Here is a 15,629-nt window from a genome sequence, read left to right as displayed (position 1 = left end):
GTGGGGCGTCGTACACATAACTATACACGCTGAAGTGTAACATCAGGTTCTTTTAACGTTGTGTATATGTATGTATCTTTTATATGTGACAGATATATTTTTATTACATAAATATGTTACATAATTATACATATATGTATAATTTTTTTATAAATATGTACAAAGTATTAACTCTTTATAATTTTATATCTATTATAACATTTTTATTTGAACAATTTTTACACATATTTAAATTTTGTATAATATTTACACATAAGCTTAAGCAATTATTATTTTATTAAAGACAATTTCTTATTGGTTGTGTTTCTTACATGTACAGTCCTATGAGATTTAATATTTAAATATTTATTATTTTATTGCCTAATACATTTTCAAATTTCTATCTCAACATTAATTATTATATTAGGGGTACAAATTAGTTCGGTCCGTTTTTTGTGTTCAAAAATGCATTTATTTCAAAACAAAATGAATGAACAGATTAATTAAAGTATTGTCCATCGCTGGCTACTACTTTTTCCCATCTCTCAGGCAATTTTCGAATTCCATCTCGAAAAAATGATTCGTCTTTGAAGGCGATCATCTTTTAGAAAACGGACCGAACTAATTTGTAATCTTAACATTAAATAATATTTGTTTACTTTTTGTGTCTTTGATATGCTATCCCTAACAGCAAGTTGACATCATTTATTACTTTTTCGTCAAAATGATGTTTAATATTGTCAAAGTAACATTAACATGCTATCTGGAATGTTATCTATCTATGCTATGTACATTTAGAAGAGATATAGTAAATATTTTATCTTTGTCATTAACATAAACATACAATTGTGTGTATAAAGTTTCTTGCAATTTTACATATCTTGAAGTGTCTGCATATACAATAAATAAATTTAGTCGTGTCAGCCATTATTTAATAAATAAATATTTTTATTGAATATAGATATAATACAAGTGGCTTAGATATAAAAACATTAATGTCATAAAAAGAGGGCTACAGCCACACGCTAGATTTAGTTAGCGACGTTTATTATTAAACATTTGTATATAAATTATAAATTATCTAATTGTTGTTTATCCCCAGCTGACCAATATTATTAGCTTGCTAGACATAGTCGAAGGCGACACGCCCGGCACGCCTTCCTTTTTATAACATTAATGTTTAAATATTTTTATATTAAAAGCAAATTGCATTGAGCATTATATAAATAGCACATTGGATACTTATATTTCCACTAAAAGTAATTTCGTTCTTTGTATCTAAATTTTATATTTTACCATAATATCGAATGTACACAACATAATTTATTATACCATTGAAGTAATAACACAAGAAAATGCATTTTGTGTTAAGAATAAACTTTTATAATTTATATTTCTACGAATTTACCCTCAGCTAAATTTTTCTATGTTACTAAAAGAAGAAGAGCTTCAATTATTTCTATATCAATAATTAATTTGCGAAATTTACTTTTATATGAATATTCTGTGGCAGCAATAATTTTGCTGTAAAATTCTTTTCTTGGTATAGAGGCTTTTCCAACAAGAGACACAGATAACACAGTGTAACGTAATAAATCATTGTACATCCTTATTGTTTTATTCGCTAAAGTTAAACAAAGATGAAATAATCACCATGTTATGCAATATCTCTTGTTGGAAAAATTCTCAATATTACTGTTCCTGTGTGTACCATTGTCAAAATGTCAACGTTGTTGTTCTGATAGAACACGGAAGCATTTGATATCATCGCTCGTCTGTTTATCGAAAAACGATAGACTGTACTACACATCGTATTTAGATAACATAAAAATATACAATGTAAACGATAAACAGAGCGATGAGCAAAAGCTAGGCAAACACTTGAAACCAGTCGAGTCACCTCCAAATCGTGCAAGTGTTATCCTTGCTAGCGGTAATTATGGTATCCCCAGTATACGAAAATGCGCAAGCAAAAACGTCATCGGTATGCCCTTTCAATTGCTGAAAGCAGGAGCCATCGTCCACGGACCATAGCCTGGTCGTTCTGTCCAAGGAGGCAGTTAAAAGTTGATGACCATTTGGACTAAAACAAACTGGAAGTACATTCAGGATTTTAATGTACATAACTTGACATATCTACATCAGGATTTTAATATATTTAATATACATAGATAAAGAAAAAAAGTGGAAAGCGCAAAGTGTTCATCTAAGATAAGAAATTTGCCTTTTGATATTTCTTCCCGGTGGCCTTTCATGAGAGCCAACTGTTGGAAATTACTGCTTATATCCCAAACTCGTGCGGTAGTATCGCTACTGGCTGTCGCCAGTCTTTTGCCATTGTTGTCGAAAGCGAGATCCAGAACTTCGTCGTCGTGTCCCAACAAGGTAGTCAAGCAAATATTCATTCTTGCATCCCACACTTTCGCGGTTTTATCCATCGAGGACGATGCAATCAACGAGCAATCAAAATTATAGAGGCAGTTGGACAATTCCGCTCGATGGCCGATTAACGCGCTCGTTCGTCTGAGATTATCAGTTAAAAATATATTTATCAAAATTCCATTTTTAATTGTTATAAAAAAATTCAATTTTACATATAAAAACTTATATAAGATGCTAAGAGAAAAAAGTGAGAGATTGGTTAAACAAAAGTATGTCAATCAATTATTCCACATTGACAGTTATTTTATATAATGACATAAAGTCGCGCTTAAGAGATAAGAAAATAAAGACAAGATAAGAAAGTACACAGAAACCCACGCAAATGTTCTCGTATCCCAGATGTTCACGGTACCGTCGAAGGAACCCGATATCATCTGATTTCCATCGTCGTTGTAATGCAGCGCAATAACTTCTGCCGTGTGTCCCCGTAACGTACCCAATTCCTGACCTGCTGAATCCAAGTCGTGTCTCTCACATAAAAAAGGTTACGACGTATGGACGCTTTATTCGAAAAGAAATCTATCTCGAGGTAGTAATTCTTAGTATTTTAAGTGTCTTTAAATTTAAAAATTATGATTAAAAATAACAAAACCAGAAATTCTGAACTAAGTAATTTGCCTTCTTAAAAATGACTAAAGCATATTAGTCATTTATTACTATCTATTTAGAAAGCATTTATCCATTGCACTTAATGTATTATTATAGTTACTTGCGGTATATAATCAATCGCGATTAACGTTTCGTTGATATTCTAAATTACCTAAATTGCCATTTAGAGAGACGACTTATCGTATAAGAGCTTGGTACAATTTAATGACTTTATTTAAGCTTGTTTAATTAGAACGTCGGGCAGGTGCTGCGATAACGTAAAGTCGACAATAATTAGAACAGTGATAAGAATATTATGCAAGGATACGTTGATTGTTTTGGCATATTGTTTGCAGACTGTGTAGAGCATTGTAAAGTGGATTCAACAGTAGTATAAGGCAGGTACGTTGCGTCCGATCGATCGCGAGCTGGCCGAATCGAAGCGCGCGTTTATTATGTGAGATAACATTGCAATATTTTCAATACCGGTTTCTATATGGAATATTTTTGACGTCGCGTCGATGGAACCGGTCGCGAGCTTGCATTGCGTCGGTGAGAATTTAGCCACCACCACTTCCGCATCGTGACCCCACATGGTTGTGAGGCAGTGACCCGTCCGCGAGCACCAGACCTTCGCCGTTTTGTCGAAGGACCCAGTCACAATTTTGTCTCTGAAACGGTAAAAACAATTCGTCCGTCTAGAGAGACCCTATAGCAGAGTCTCGCCACGAGATGACAGACTTTTGATTAGCCTGTCATTTCCGTCAACTTCAGTAAGTTAGAATGAGATAGCAAAATATAATAAAAAGAGACAGCATATAAACTCTCTAAAATCTTTGGAGTGGAATGTCACTGTAAAGAGTAAAATCTCACTTATAAATTGGTAAAATTGAGCCTGGATTTTTATCAACCCTGGCTCAATAATAATTGTCATTTTTTTTTGTGTCACTCTTTAGAAATTATTAGATTCTACTCCAAGGATTTAAGAAAGTGCCCTTCTTGTTGATTTTTATTTTGAAAAAACTGCTCGAGGCCAGAATCTGGTATAGTCTCAAGGTACAAGGTCTAACTGCCGCTATTGCGATGTATATATATCTACACATGTGATGAATAACGCGCGTTATACATTATAAAGGAGATCTCGGCCGATGTGAGTCGTACGAGTTCTCGCCGTGTCTTACTTTCAATTCCGGGTCGATATGGTCGCGATTATACTTTGATTATTGTGACTAACTCACGAAGTCGGATTGTTGAACGAGACGGCGTAGACCACGTTCTTATGGCCTTCGAGAGTAAAAAGCTCCGCTCCACTGTCAATGTCCCAAACTTTACAAGTTCGGTCATAGCTGCCCGTCAAGCATCTGTCGATCGAACGAATGACGTGTCGGTTATGTCATGCTATGATGCGATGAATTATTCGCTGCTATTAATTTTTTCATCAATGCTTTTACATTTTACACCTTTATATTCGTCCCTTTCTGCAGCTTTTTTTTTTCGAATGTGCCATATATTGTAGGATTAAATAATATAAAACACTTACCTACTTCAAAACTACGTAAATTTTACAAGTCTTATTAATAATTAAGCGACAATCTTAATATAGAGTACCTTTTACCTAATTTATCGAATGCTATATTAGTGACTGGCAAAAGATGCGTCTGTAAGGTTTTGTATTTGTAATAGCGCTTGGTATTTGTATCGCAAACTTTAGCCTGCAGTTTCTGCAGAGTTTCGACTAACTGGTCCATTACACTTTCGGTTATTAAGGGTTCGGTCACTTTTATGCTTTCCGCTAACGCTCTTACGTCCGTTCTGCAAATGGTTTAATTACTAGCTTAATTTCCACAACTTTACGTATAAATTCATACTCAAAGTAAAATAAAAGCAAGTATAAAAATTAAGCAGCTACGTTGCTATACGACAAATAAGAAAATTGATTTAATTACTCGGCTGACAAGTCGAATAAATCGATCATTTTTGTCTTGATGTCGCCGCCCTGCGTGTACTCCAGAGCGAGACCTGAAAGGGGTTTAAAAGGCTTTGGCTTTTAAAATCCAAGTATATTATTATATAAGTATTTTCTCAAGGGTATTAAATATTAATTTAAGGGAACAACAGCGTGTTGGACAGCATCATTAATGTATACGTTGGCTGTTTACCTGGCGGGAAATAACGAAGCAAGAATTTCAGCAGCCTCATGTGGACATTCCAATTAGGATGCGTCCAGTGTTCCAGACAGGGTTGCGATTCACTATAGTATTTGACACGAGGGAGGCACGGATTTAATTATAAAATGTGGATCACGCGTCAGGGATTACGTATCACGAAGGTGCGTTTTCTCCGCGCTAGCCAGCCGGAGCTGTCAAAACCGCGTTTTGTTCGTTCGTTCGTTCGTTCGTTCGTGCATGCGTGCGTGCGTGCATGCGTGCATGCAGAGCGTCAGTCAGACCAAGTCAGACACGCCTTATGCAAACGATTAATGCGTTGCCTAGCGCTAAAGATTTCGTTGCTAAGGTTCGTTTAATCAATTTCGAGCACCAAATTGATAGTAAACTGCGAATTTTATGTATGACAAGTAAAATATATACATATAAATAACATGCATTCGTATATATTTTATTATAATAATATCCATTGTTTTTCGAAAGGAAAAAGTAATAAAAGCACTTCTTTATTGTATAATATATAATTGCATTACATATAAAAGTACATTAACTTCTATTGTTCTATTTATATATTTAGCACACAGAGAAAAGCCTCGAATAATATATCACACTATAATTACCTTTAGCGACTGTATAGTCAGGAAGTTCTATAATATTTTCCGTATTTTATTAACAATTCCTTATTTTTATCTTTATTATTTATATTGAGGAGATATTGTTTATGAATAATCTATAATAAATTATAATTAAAATAAAATTAATATAAACAATTAACGTTGCCGATATAATGATTGCTTTATAAATCTGCATTATCAACATTTTATCGACGCAACACGGAACACAACCAAAAGATCATAGATGTGACGTTACCCACTGAAAAGTTCGTAGCTACATGATTCAATGTCTACATTTTGTGAACATAGAGGCGCGTTGCCCAATAATGTCACAAAAAACAGCTGTCAAAATCAAGCTTGTTTCTCTGTTATAAGAGTGTTTTTTACTATTTTCAGAGCATTTTCTGTCAGAGCAATTGTTTTTTCGTTGTAAACCTTTCATCTATAATATTATTGAGATATTTAGACTTAACATAATTATTTGTGCGAAACGAGTTAAATTATATTTCCAATTGAAATATTTTTCTAGTGCTGAATTTATAACGTTTAATTTCCATGATATGTACTTTTGATGTTTTTTTACATATCAGTGATAATTAATATGTTACGTCAGGATATGTAAATGTCGAGATGTCTGCAGATCACAGTGACAGATATGTATTTGAAGCTGAGTGGTATGACAAAGTCGCTTGTATACTGAAGAAATTTTATCTGTATTATTATCCATCTGATAATACTGTCGAATTGGTATGTGCAAATTAATATTACATACAACTTGTATGTTACAAGATGTTTCACCAAAAACTTATAAAGCACATTAAATGTCTTTACTATAGATAACAGAAAAAAGTATAAAGATATGATAAATTACATAAAATACAAATATATAATTTTTGTATACTATGAATTATGTAATTTTTATTAAAATAATTATATTTTTATATAAATTGATTAATTTTATTATTCTGTAAATAAAAGTGTTAAGGTAACATAATTTCGAAATTAATGTTTTTCAAGATATTATATATTTGATGTCAAAATACATGTCACAATACCTTATAAAATGTTTTAATAAAATATTGATTTTTTAAATAATGTATATGCATTTTGATATGCAAAAATGACTAAAATTGTATTATGTGAGAAAACTCATATAATTTAATTTTAAAGATTTGAGTTGCCTTTGAAACTTCGTGTAATAAGTCAAAGAATCTATTCTTTGGTAATAAATGTCATTATATTGTGTGTACTGTATTTTAGTTTGATTTAAAAACAAGGAAAACATTCCTAAGAAGAACAACATGTGAGGGCATTAAAGCTAAAGATTTTTATGTTGGTTCTGTAATAACAATATTTTCAAGATGCATTAAAATTACGGATTACGCAGATGCCTGTACCAAAACAAAATTAGAAACGCAACTACAAAAGTAATAAAAATACAAATAATTTTATATATGATTTTTCTGATATTAAAAAATTTTGACTTAATTGATATAATTTTATTTTTCCAGAGTTTTTGTACTTTTGAAACCAGATGTTATTGACAAAATGGGTGAAATATTAAAAATGATTATAAATTGTGATTTTCATATTACAAATTTAAAAATGATAAGATTAACTGCAGATGATATTGCAGAAAGTTGTTTTATAGAAAAAGACGTAGTGGATAAGACGTAAGTGAAATTTTGAATTAACAGTGTCCTAAGTACAAACTATGATTTATTTACGATTTTTTAAGTAAATTTTGGATACTGTAGCTGTAAAAGTTTATTTTTAGGTCTGTTATAAATTATCTTATTTCTGGCCCTGTCGTTGCTTTAGAATTATTAGGAGGAAATGGTATAACAAGATGGCAAGAATTAGCTGGCCCAGAAGATAGTAATCATGCTCGTTTAACAGCAGCATCTTCATTAAGAGCTCGTTATGGAAAAGATGAGATACATAATGCTGTATATGGATCCAAAGATTCTGAAACTGTAATGCAGGTACAAAGTTTTAAATACAATAATTAAACTTATAAAATAAGAACACATTTTAATATAACATCTGATTACTTTTAGGAATTGCAATATTTCTTTCCTAACTCAAAAAGTAAAAATAAAGGTCCTAAAAACACTGCAACTCTACAAAATTGCTATATATATATATATATATATATATATATATATTAATGTTTATATATACATTTCTGTAAAACAGCAACTAATAAAATTTATCATATAACTTTAAAATTTCTATTTAAATTTAATATGACATATTTTTAATTTTACATTTATGATATAGGAGCAATTATTGATGACATTCAAAAAGCCGATTATACGATTACCGCTGCACAACAATTTCATGTCAATCCAATTAATTCTGAGGAGTTTTTAGAAATATATAAAAGTGTTCTTCCTGAATATACTGTACGTTTTCATTTATATTTTACATATTTTTTTTACAAATAATTATTTCTGAAGATGGACATATTTTTATAAACACTTCACAGGCAATGGTAGCAGAATTACAATCTGGTCCATGCATCGTTCTAGAAGTGAACTGTAAAAACGAGAGCCCTAACATAGTTGCTGATTTCAGGAATTTATGCGGTCCAATGGATCCGGCAAGTATAATCTACTTTAATTGCTTTATCTCACGTTATTGACATACTTACTTGATACAGAACATTGCGCGACAAATCAGACCGAATACGCTTAGAGCCAAGTATGGAAAAACGAAAATACTAAACGCTATACATTGTTCTGACTTGCCAGAAGACGGAATATTAGAGGTAAAAACAACTTCAGTCACACATTTGCTTAAAACTTTAGTCACATTTGACATTTATTTCTCTTGTAATTTACGTTGAATTTTTTCAGGTGGAATATTTCTTCAAGATACTCGACGGAATCTGAACGACCAAATACATCGTACAAAATTGTTAGGTTGAACAATTATTAAATTTAAGTGATTTGAAAACTAAAGTATTTATATATATAAAGTATTTATATATATTGATATGATATAATAAATTAATTTTTAATGAAAATCAAGTCAAATATGTGTTCTTTCATATTTACATGGAAATTCTACAAATGCTTGAGGTTGTAATAATTTTATGAAAAATTGTTTATGTAAATTATGGTTTTATTAAAATAATCGGAATTATTAAAATAAATGGAGGTCATTATTTTTAATCGGAAAGTGTTTAAGTTATTAATCATTAAATGCGTTAAAATTAAATAATGACCATTTTAGTAGCTTTATATTTATTTGAGAATTTCTTATCTTTTTTAATAGAATATATTAAATAGTATTAAACGCAATATATAAATAATAATATATAAATGAATAAATATATCGTATATAAATATGATTAAAAGTACAATACAAAATTATTTTAGATTAATTGATGTATGCTCTTATGCATATATATTCTTGCATCTTAATACGCGTCTTGTTGAAAATTTTCATTGAGTAAGGGCTTCCGGAGAAAGGGAAGCGTTTGAAGTGGCTCGATAGAGACCCGAAGCTAGTTTCGCTACGTCCTACTTTGGCATAGTTACTGTAGAGTGCAGATATTGGTATTTGCGTAATCACGCGTTCCTCTCACGATTAATGTTTTTTAACCTTATGATATTGAAGAATGGGAATAGAAGAAAAAGTTATTTTCAGTCATTATTTTTTCAACAAAACGATCTGCTTTAAAGTAATTATTCTTATAGTTGGAATCCTTCTAATTTTTATTATTTTCTTATTTCACCACAGCAAGTCGATTATTAGAATTTCTCTTTATAATATTATGACAAATTGGTATCCTCATTAAGCTCATATTTAAAATCACAACACTTGATATCGCGTACATATAACTATCGCACATCATACAATGGAACAATTACTACAGATTTACAACGGTGTATATTGTTTGGGCAATCAAAATCATGGCTATTCCGTTAATACTCGTACATTACATTTACCAGTAATTCCGCGCCAACGGACACTACCACTGCTTATAATCATCTTAAAGAACTACAGAGGATCTACCGTAGCTTAGTAACGGCACAATGATGCGTGTCAAGGATTTAGTTTGTAATCCGCCGACGATGTAAAACTGCAAAGATGAATCCGTTCTCATCGCACTAAATTAGATGGAGGGGAGAAGAAAAGAAGAGTCAGATTTTCCCGCGATACTGTCTATAATTCAGTTGCTAAAGAATTGTGGACTAAAAAACATTATACAATATAATGTAATGCTAAATGCTGTAATTACAGCAGAATAAAAAAAAATTACTCCAAAAATTGTGTAATGCAAAATAGGATATTTATTAACAGTAACATTGAATATATTAGATTTATATAGACTGTGTACACAAGGAACATGATACTGTAACGCATATGCCTATAAAAAAAAATAATAATAATAATAGTATAATAATATGTGTGATAAGTGATTATAAATCCGTCAGCTATACAAGATACTAGTTACGCGATTTTTTACTAATAGATTTTAAAATTATCATATATAAGGAAGATTAAGCAACTCAAAAATTCAAAAAATTCTAAATATGTGCAAGTATTTATCTGTAACACAAAACTATTTTTTTGTCCATGCGAAATTCCACTCTAAAAGGGTCAAACATCTCTTTGGAAAAAATCGGTTTCTTTTTATTTTGAAGCGAATATGATCGAAATTATATAAGAGGTAGAAACAATTTTTCAGAATAAAAATTAAAAGACTTTAAGAGTACTTTAGAAATATAAAAAATTATTTTTTGTAAATAAATAATTTTTATTATAAATAAATAAAAAAATTTCTTATTATAGTTCTTTAAAGTACTCTTGAAAACACTTCAATTTTTAGTCTGAAAAATTTTTTCGACCTCTTATATCAACGATATTCACTTTGAAAGAAAAAACCAATTTTTTTTTCAAAGGGATGCTTTTGACCTATTTAGAATGAAATTCCGCATAAACAAAAAAATAGTTTTGCGTTATGGATGAACTATTCTACTTGCACACAAAATTTCAGAACTTTTTAAACTTTTAAGATGATCAACCTCCCTTGTTAGATAATACGACACAAGTAGAATAAAAACGTCGAAAAAATGTTGGAATGTATTATTTATAAATTAATAATTCGTAATATTCAAAAGAGTATACTTTGAGATGATCGTTCGTCAAAATTTGTGATGATATTATAACTTTATAGATAATTTTATAATTACATAAAAAGTATATAACAATTATTATTTATATTATTTATAACTTACTTTTTATTATGTATATTTTTTAAATATTTATAAATTATGAAGTAATTCAATCTATACATTCAGAATTCGGAAAGCACACAGAATTAAGTAAATTTCATAATACATTTCAATATTATAATGATTTAACATTTAGTTCTCGATTTAATTATTTTTATTAAAAAACTAATTGCCGTGGAAATACAGAAATTTTTTTTCTTTTAATTAGCAATTTTAAATCGTTACCCAGATAACAAAAAATTCAAATTAAAAACACAAGACGTTATAAATATGTCTTTTACGCGTCTTTAAGACGTTTCGTTTTTTGACGCACGTGCTTATCTGGGTAGTATACTCGAAGTCTAACACATAATTATTGTTTAATCGTTTAATAAGGTTATTGTTATAAAAATAACAGTTTGTCTGACATTGTTATATATTTAACAGGTTCTGAAAAACGTTTTTTAATGTAACCTCAAATGGTTTTAAAAGGATATAAACAAAGATAACTATTTTTAAATATATATATATATATATTTTATAATTTGTTGTTTTACTTAAGCAGTCACTACAAAAGAATTTATTTTCCAAGTACGAAAAACACATTTTAAGCGTTTTTAACGTTTTAAAAAATGTTTAAAATAGGAAAAAATATCTTCCTTTTTCTATTAAAAAAAAATATATTTATTTAGACATTAAAATATAAAACATTGTTAGCATGTTTTTTTTTTTCGAAAAATATTAATAATGCTATCAAATATTAATAGACGAAGAAAAAATAGTGTGTAGTATTCTTTTACAAAGACACACTATGAGAACAGGTATTCGATACTGTGTCGCACAAACATTTGCATTTAACGGTTCGCATTTGCTTATAAATGTCCTAGTTTTCTAAAATTAGTCAAATTTTTGTATTTTTCACCCTTCTGTAAAGATGTTTGTTTTATTTTGTTTTTTTTTACAAATAAATACAGTGTTGAACCAAATCGAAGAAAATCATTCTTCGCACACATCCTTGTGAAGTGATTCGCAACTTAGATCGGATCGGTGTATATTGAAATACACTCCTTCCTCTCTCAGCTCGTCGACGACTTAAACCCAGGTGCCAGTATTGCGCATGACATCGCGCTGTACGGATCAATCGGTATTTTTTAAAGATTCGTTACGCTTTGTACGGTTTTCGATTTTTGTCACTTTTATCACTTTTTTCACTTCTTTTACTTATTCTTATTTGATATTATATTCTGTATCTTCAAAGCTGTTTTTTCTTGATTACACTTTAAACTTTTACCTCAAGATTTATAAGGAAACAAAAGTATATTACTAAATTACTGCACAGATATCTTCCATTTTAACTGAGACTCACCTGGTATTTTATTACCACCTTGGCAAACGATGTCATATGATTGGCAGCGAAACGCTTCGTGAACGTAAGTTACAAAGTTCATATTAAAAATGAGAGAACGCAATAAAAAATTTTTAATAAAAAATTTGTATGCTTCTCACCGCGATCACTACAGTGTTATTAATTTGTACACGTATAAATAGTATATAAAAGTATATTGTGCTTGATAACCGGAAGATAATAATTACTTGATTATACTATTTGAAGCGTCTTCAAAAATTATTCATTGTTAATAAAAACTGTTGTATGCACACAAATATATCAACAACCATTATTTCTTGTAATATTCCTGTCATAAAAGCATTCTCTAGCTAACTATAGATATTATAGATATTTATAGCACGAATTAAAAAGGAAGTTAATTATTGCTTCATGGTCTCAACATGATGATAACATTTGAATAACAATCGATTGAAAGTTTTAGCTGAAGGGTATAATCCAAGGCTACTTTATAAGATAATAAAAAAAAGTACTCGTAATAAGTATAAACGTATTTTCATAAAAATTATTATAATCAAAATAGTGTTATCCTCTACGAAAATCTTGGTCATACGTCGAGATTTTTTATTATACTCAAACATTTTCTTTTTTGCTTTCTATTCCACGATTTATTTATTAATTTTTCACGTATTGTAATTCTAGTTTTACATGATTTAACGTATTAGTAAAATTGGATAACTTGTGAAAAAACAAACTACTTTTTTTAAATCTTATACGGTTGCTTTAGTGTTTTTCAACGGATATTGATCACAACAGGTCATTTTGTTTCGTAATTCATTGAGCGTACTTACATTTTCGTAATAAGAATAATTCGCATACGTTGCAACGTTATGAAACAATAAAGTAGTACTATATATATTCAGGGTGACAGGTAACGCGTTATTTATAATGTTACCGTTACAAGTTGCTATTTTTCGGTAACGAATAGGTAACGACGTTACATTTTCTTCGGAGTAACGTTCATGGTAACGCAGCTACATTTTTGGGATAATGGTAATGATTTCACTAGTTATTTTTATCGTTACTTTATTTCTAGCAACGTAAAAGTTTTAGTTTTAACTAGGCTGTAGAAAATAGAGATGCGATGTAAAAGGAATAGGTTTGATTGCCTCTCTTAATCACGTAATCACGACGCCTTTTTTTACATTGTATCCACAGTTCACACGTATAGGCTGCATTCTGTTTCACGCACATGATTTTATCTTTCTTTAATATTTGGTGAACAACAAGGGTAAAATAATGTATCATACGCACTATGCGTAAAACAGAACGCACCTATAGGCTAACGTATATGTAGACTATAGTGATCAGATCATAGCAAAATCACATGAGATTCTACCCTAATAAATATGAATAAATATATAATATTATATATTGTATGTAGTTAATAATTATACATATATAACTATGTATATATATATACACTTTTTTTAGCTCTATTTCTCTATACTAAAAAATAGAATTTTGATATGTTTTTTACATTTATCAAAAAAGTCTACACATAATATTCTATTAGTGTCAAGAAAAAAAATAACGAAAAAATAACGATTCGTTATATTTTGAATAAGGATAAGGATAACGAGTTATATTTTTGCAAATCAATAAGTAACGGGAACGAGTTATTTTTTAGGAAAAAGAACGGTAACGGTAACGAGTTATTTTTATGAGATAACGTTGCCAACCCTGTATATATTATAGATGTATAAGCCATCAAATCTGATATAAAAAAAACATTTTACTTAAAAATCAATCCTATACTATACGAGTATAATTTTAAATATTTATTGTCTGTCAGAAATCGCACATGGATTTCATCAATGTGGTATTTGACATTCCACGAAATACTTATAATACAATACGCAAACAAATGTTTTTTACTAAATTTTTATTACGTATTTCTTGAGAAATTAGATGACTCATTAAAATGAATCACATATATGTATTTCATTTTTTTATATATAAGATGAAATTACCTTAATTTCTCTCTCTCTCTCTCTCTCTCTCTCTGTCTATAAGAAAATTCTAAATGTTCTTGAAACATGATTCTATGCAAATTCATAATCTTCTTTTCATAGGATATATCAAACCTTGAACGGAGAACGTACATATCTACTTAGTAATGCTAACACTTGACGAAGAGTTTTCATAGAAGAGAAAAGTCAAAATTCAAATTGTAAACTTTTCTTTAAGTTTATTTATTATTTATACATATTTTAGATTTTCAAACATTTTATAAAAACAAATATAAAATTTTTTATAAAGAAATCTTTAGAAAAATCGTACAATTAAGGTAAAAGCTCACTATACACGTGGCTAAATCTTAATGTCTAACAACATTTTTTATCTTTTCAATTATTTAAACTACGCGCTGAACACGGTTAGATTTGCAACGTAATCGTAAACTGAAATAATAATCTTATAAATTAAACTGATCATTAATTTTGATAATAATGCTAATAGCAATTTTAATACTTGAAAATTAACTTCTTATGAAAAATGCTATCTTAGCAGGGAGTCGAAACCGGATCTTTTGAATTCCGTGTGGAATATCCTCTCAGTTTGATCATCGAGATATGTAATAATATTAATCGCAATAATTTGTGTGTGTGTGTGTGTGTGTGTGTATGTGTGTGTGGATAGAATACATAGAAAAATCAACGCGCGAATTATTCAGATTCAATCTAAATTTAGTATTATTATTCACAAAACTCGTGAATTTTAAACGTTATCATATGTGTATAATGTTTAAAACGTTATATATTAAGATTTTATTAAGATTTTTAAATATATCAATAATTAATACATTGTTTAGAAATTTATATTGTTTAAAAATTTTATGATATCTTCAAATTTTATTTATCATCACTTATAGTTACAAAAAAAATCCTAAAAGAAAGAGTAATCATCTTTTTTTTAAGTTTTTTTAATATTTAATACATATGGTATATATAAGGGGTTGTGATTTGATTAAATTTTATTAGATATTGCTCCATTTATTATATTTATTATGTAAATTAAAAAATTAAATAATTATTAAATTTGGTCTTATGTTTACTTAACAATTAAATAATTTTATTATAATATGACATACTGAAGATAGTCTATCATAATAGAGACCGAAACACGACTACGTTTGTAATATTACAGATCATTTTAAATATATGACATTCGCTAATAATATCGTGTGTTGTGGCTATATACTCGTTGT

The 15,629-nt window shown here is 29.3% G+C and overlaps 2 protein-coding genes across 2 annotated transcripts; one reads left to right on the top strand and one right to left on the bottom strand.

The window, feature by feature from the left end:
- Positions 1–1,875: 1,875 nt before the first annotated feature.
- Positions 1,876–5,208, bottom strand: LOC108774763 (dynein assembly factor with WDR repeat domains 1). The gene is made up of 8 exons (XM_018540950.1): positions 5,169–5,208; positions 4,956–5,028; positions 4,618–4,821; positions 4,248–4,370; positions 3,496–3,680; positions 2,740–2,869; positions 2,204–2,502; positions 1,876–2,072 (listed from the first exon to the last, which is right to left on the bottom strand). The coding sequence occupies exons 1-8, from the start codon at positions 5,206–5,208 to the stop codon at positions 1,876–1,878; spliced, it is 1,251 nt and encodes a 416-aa protein (XP_018396452.1).
- A 1,179-nt stretch (positions 5,209–6,387) lies between these two features.
- Positions 6,388–8,692, top strand: nmdyn-D7 (nucleoside diphosphate kinase homolog 7). The gene is given in 9 exon segments (XM_018540859.1): positions 6,388–6,535; positions 7,049–7,215; positions 7,300–7,461; positions 7,566–7,773; positions 7,849–7,934; positions 8,043–8,196; positions 8,280–8,393; positions 8,454–8,561; positions 8,650–8,692. Coding segments are annotated over 9 exon segments (1,152 nt in total). The 5' UTR covers positions 6,388–6,418; the 3' UTR covers positions 8,686–8,692.
- Positions 8,693–15,629: the final 6,937 nt, after the last annotated feature.

This window comes from Cyphomyrmex costatus, unplaced genomic scaffold (genome assembly GCF_001594065.2).
Source record: "Cyphomyrmex costatus isolate MS0001 unplaced genomic scaffold, Ccosl1.0 scaffold1053, whole genome shotgun sequence".
Classification (NCBI taxonomy): domain Eukaryota; kingdom Metazoa; phylum Arthropoda; class Insecta; order Hymenoptera; family Formicidae; genus Cyphomyrmex; species Cyphomyrmex costatus.
This window is presented reverse-complemented; position numbering and strand designations above follow the sequence as displayed.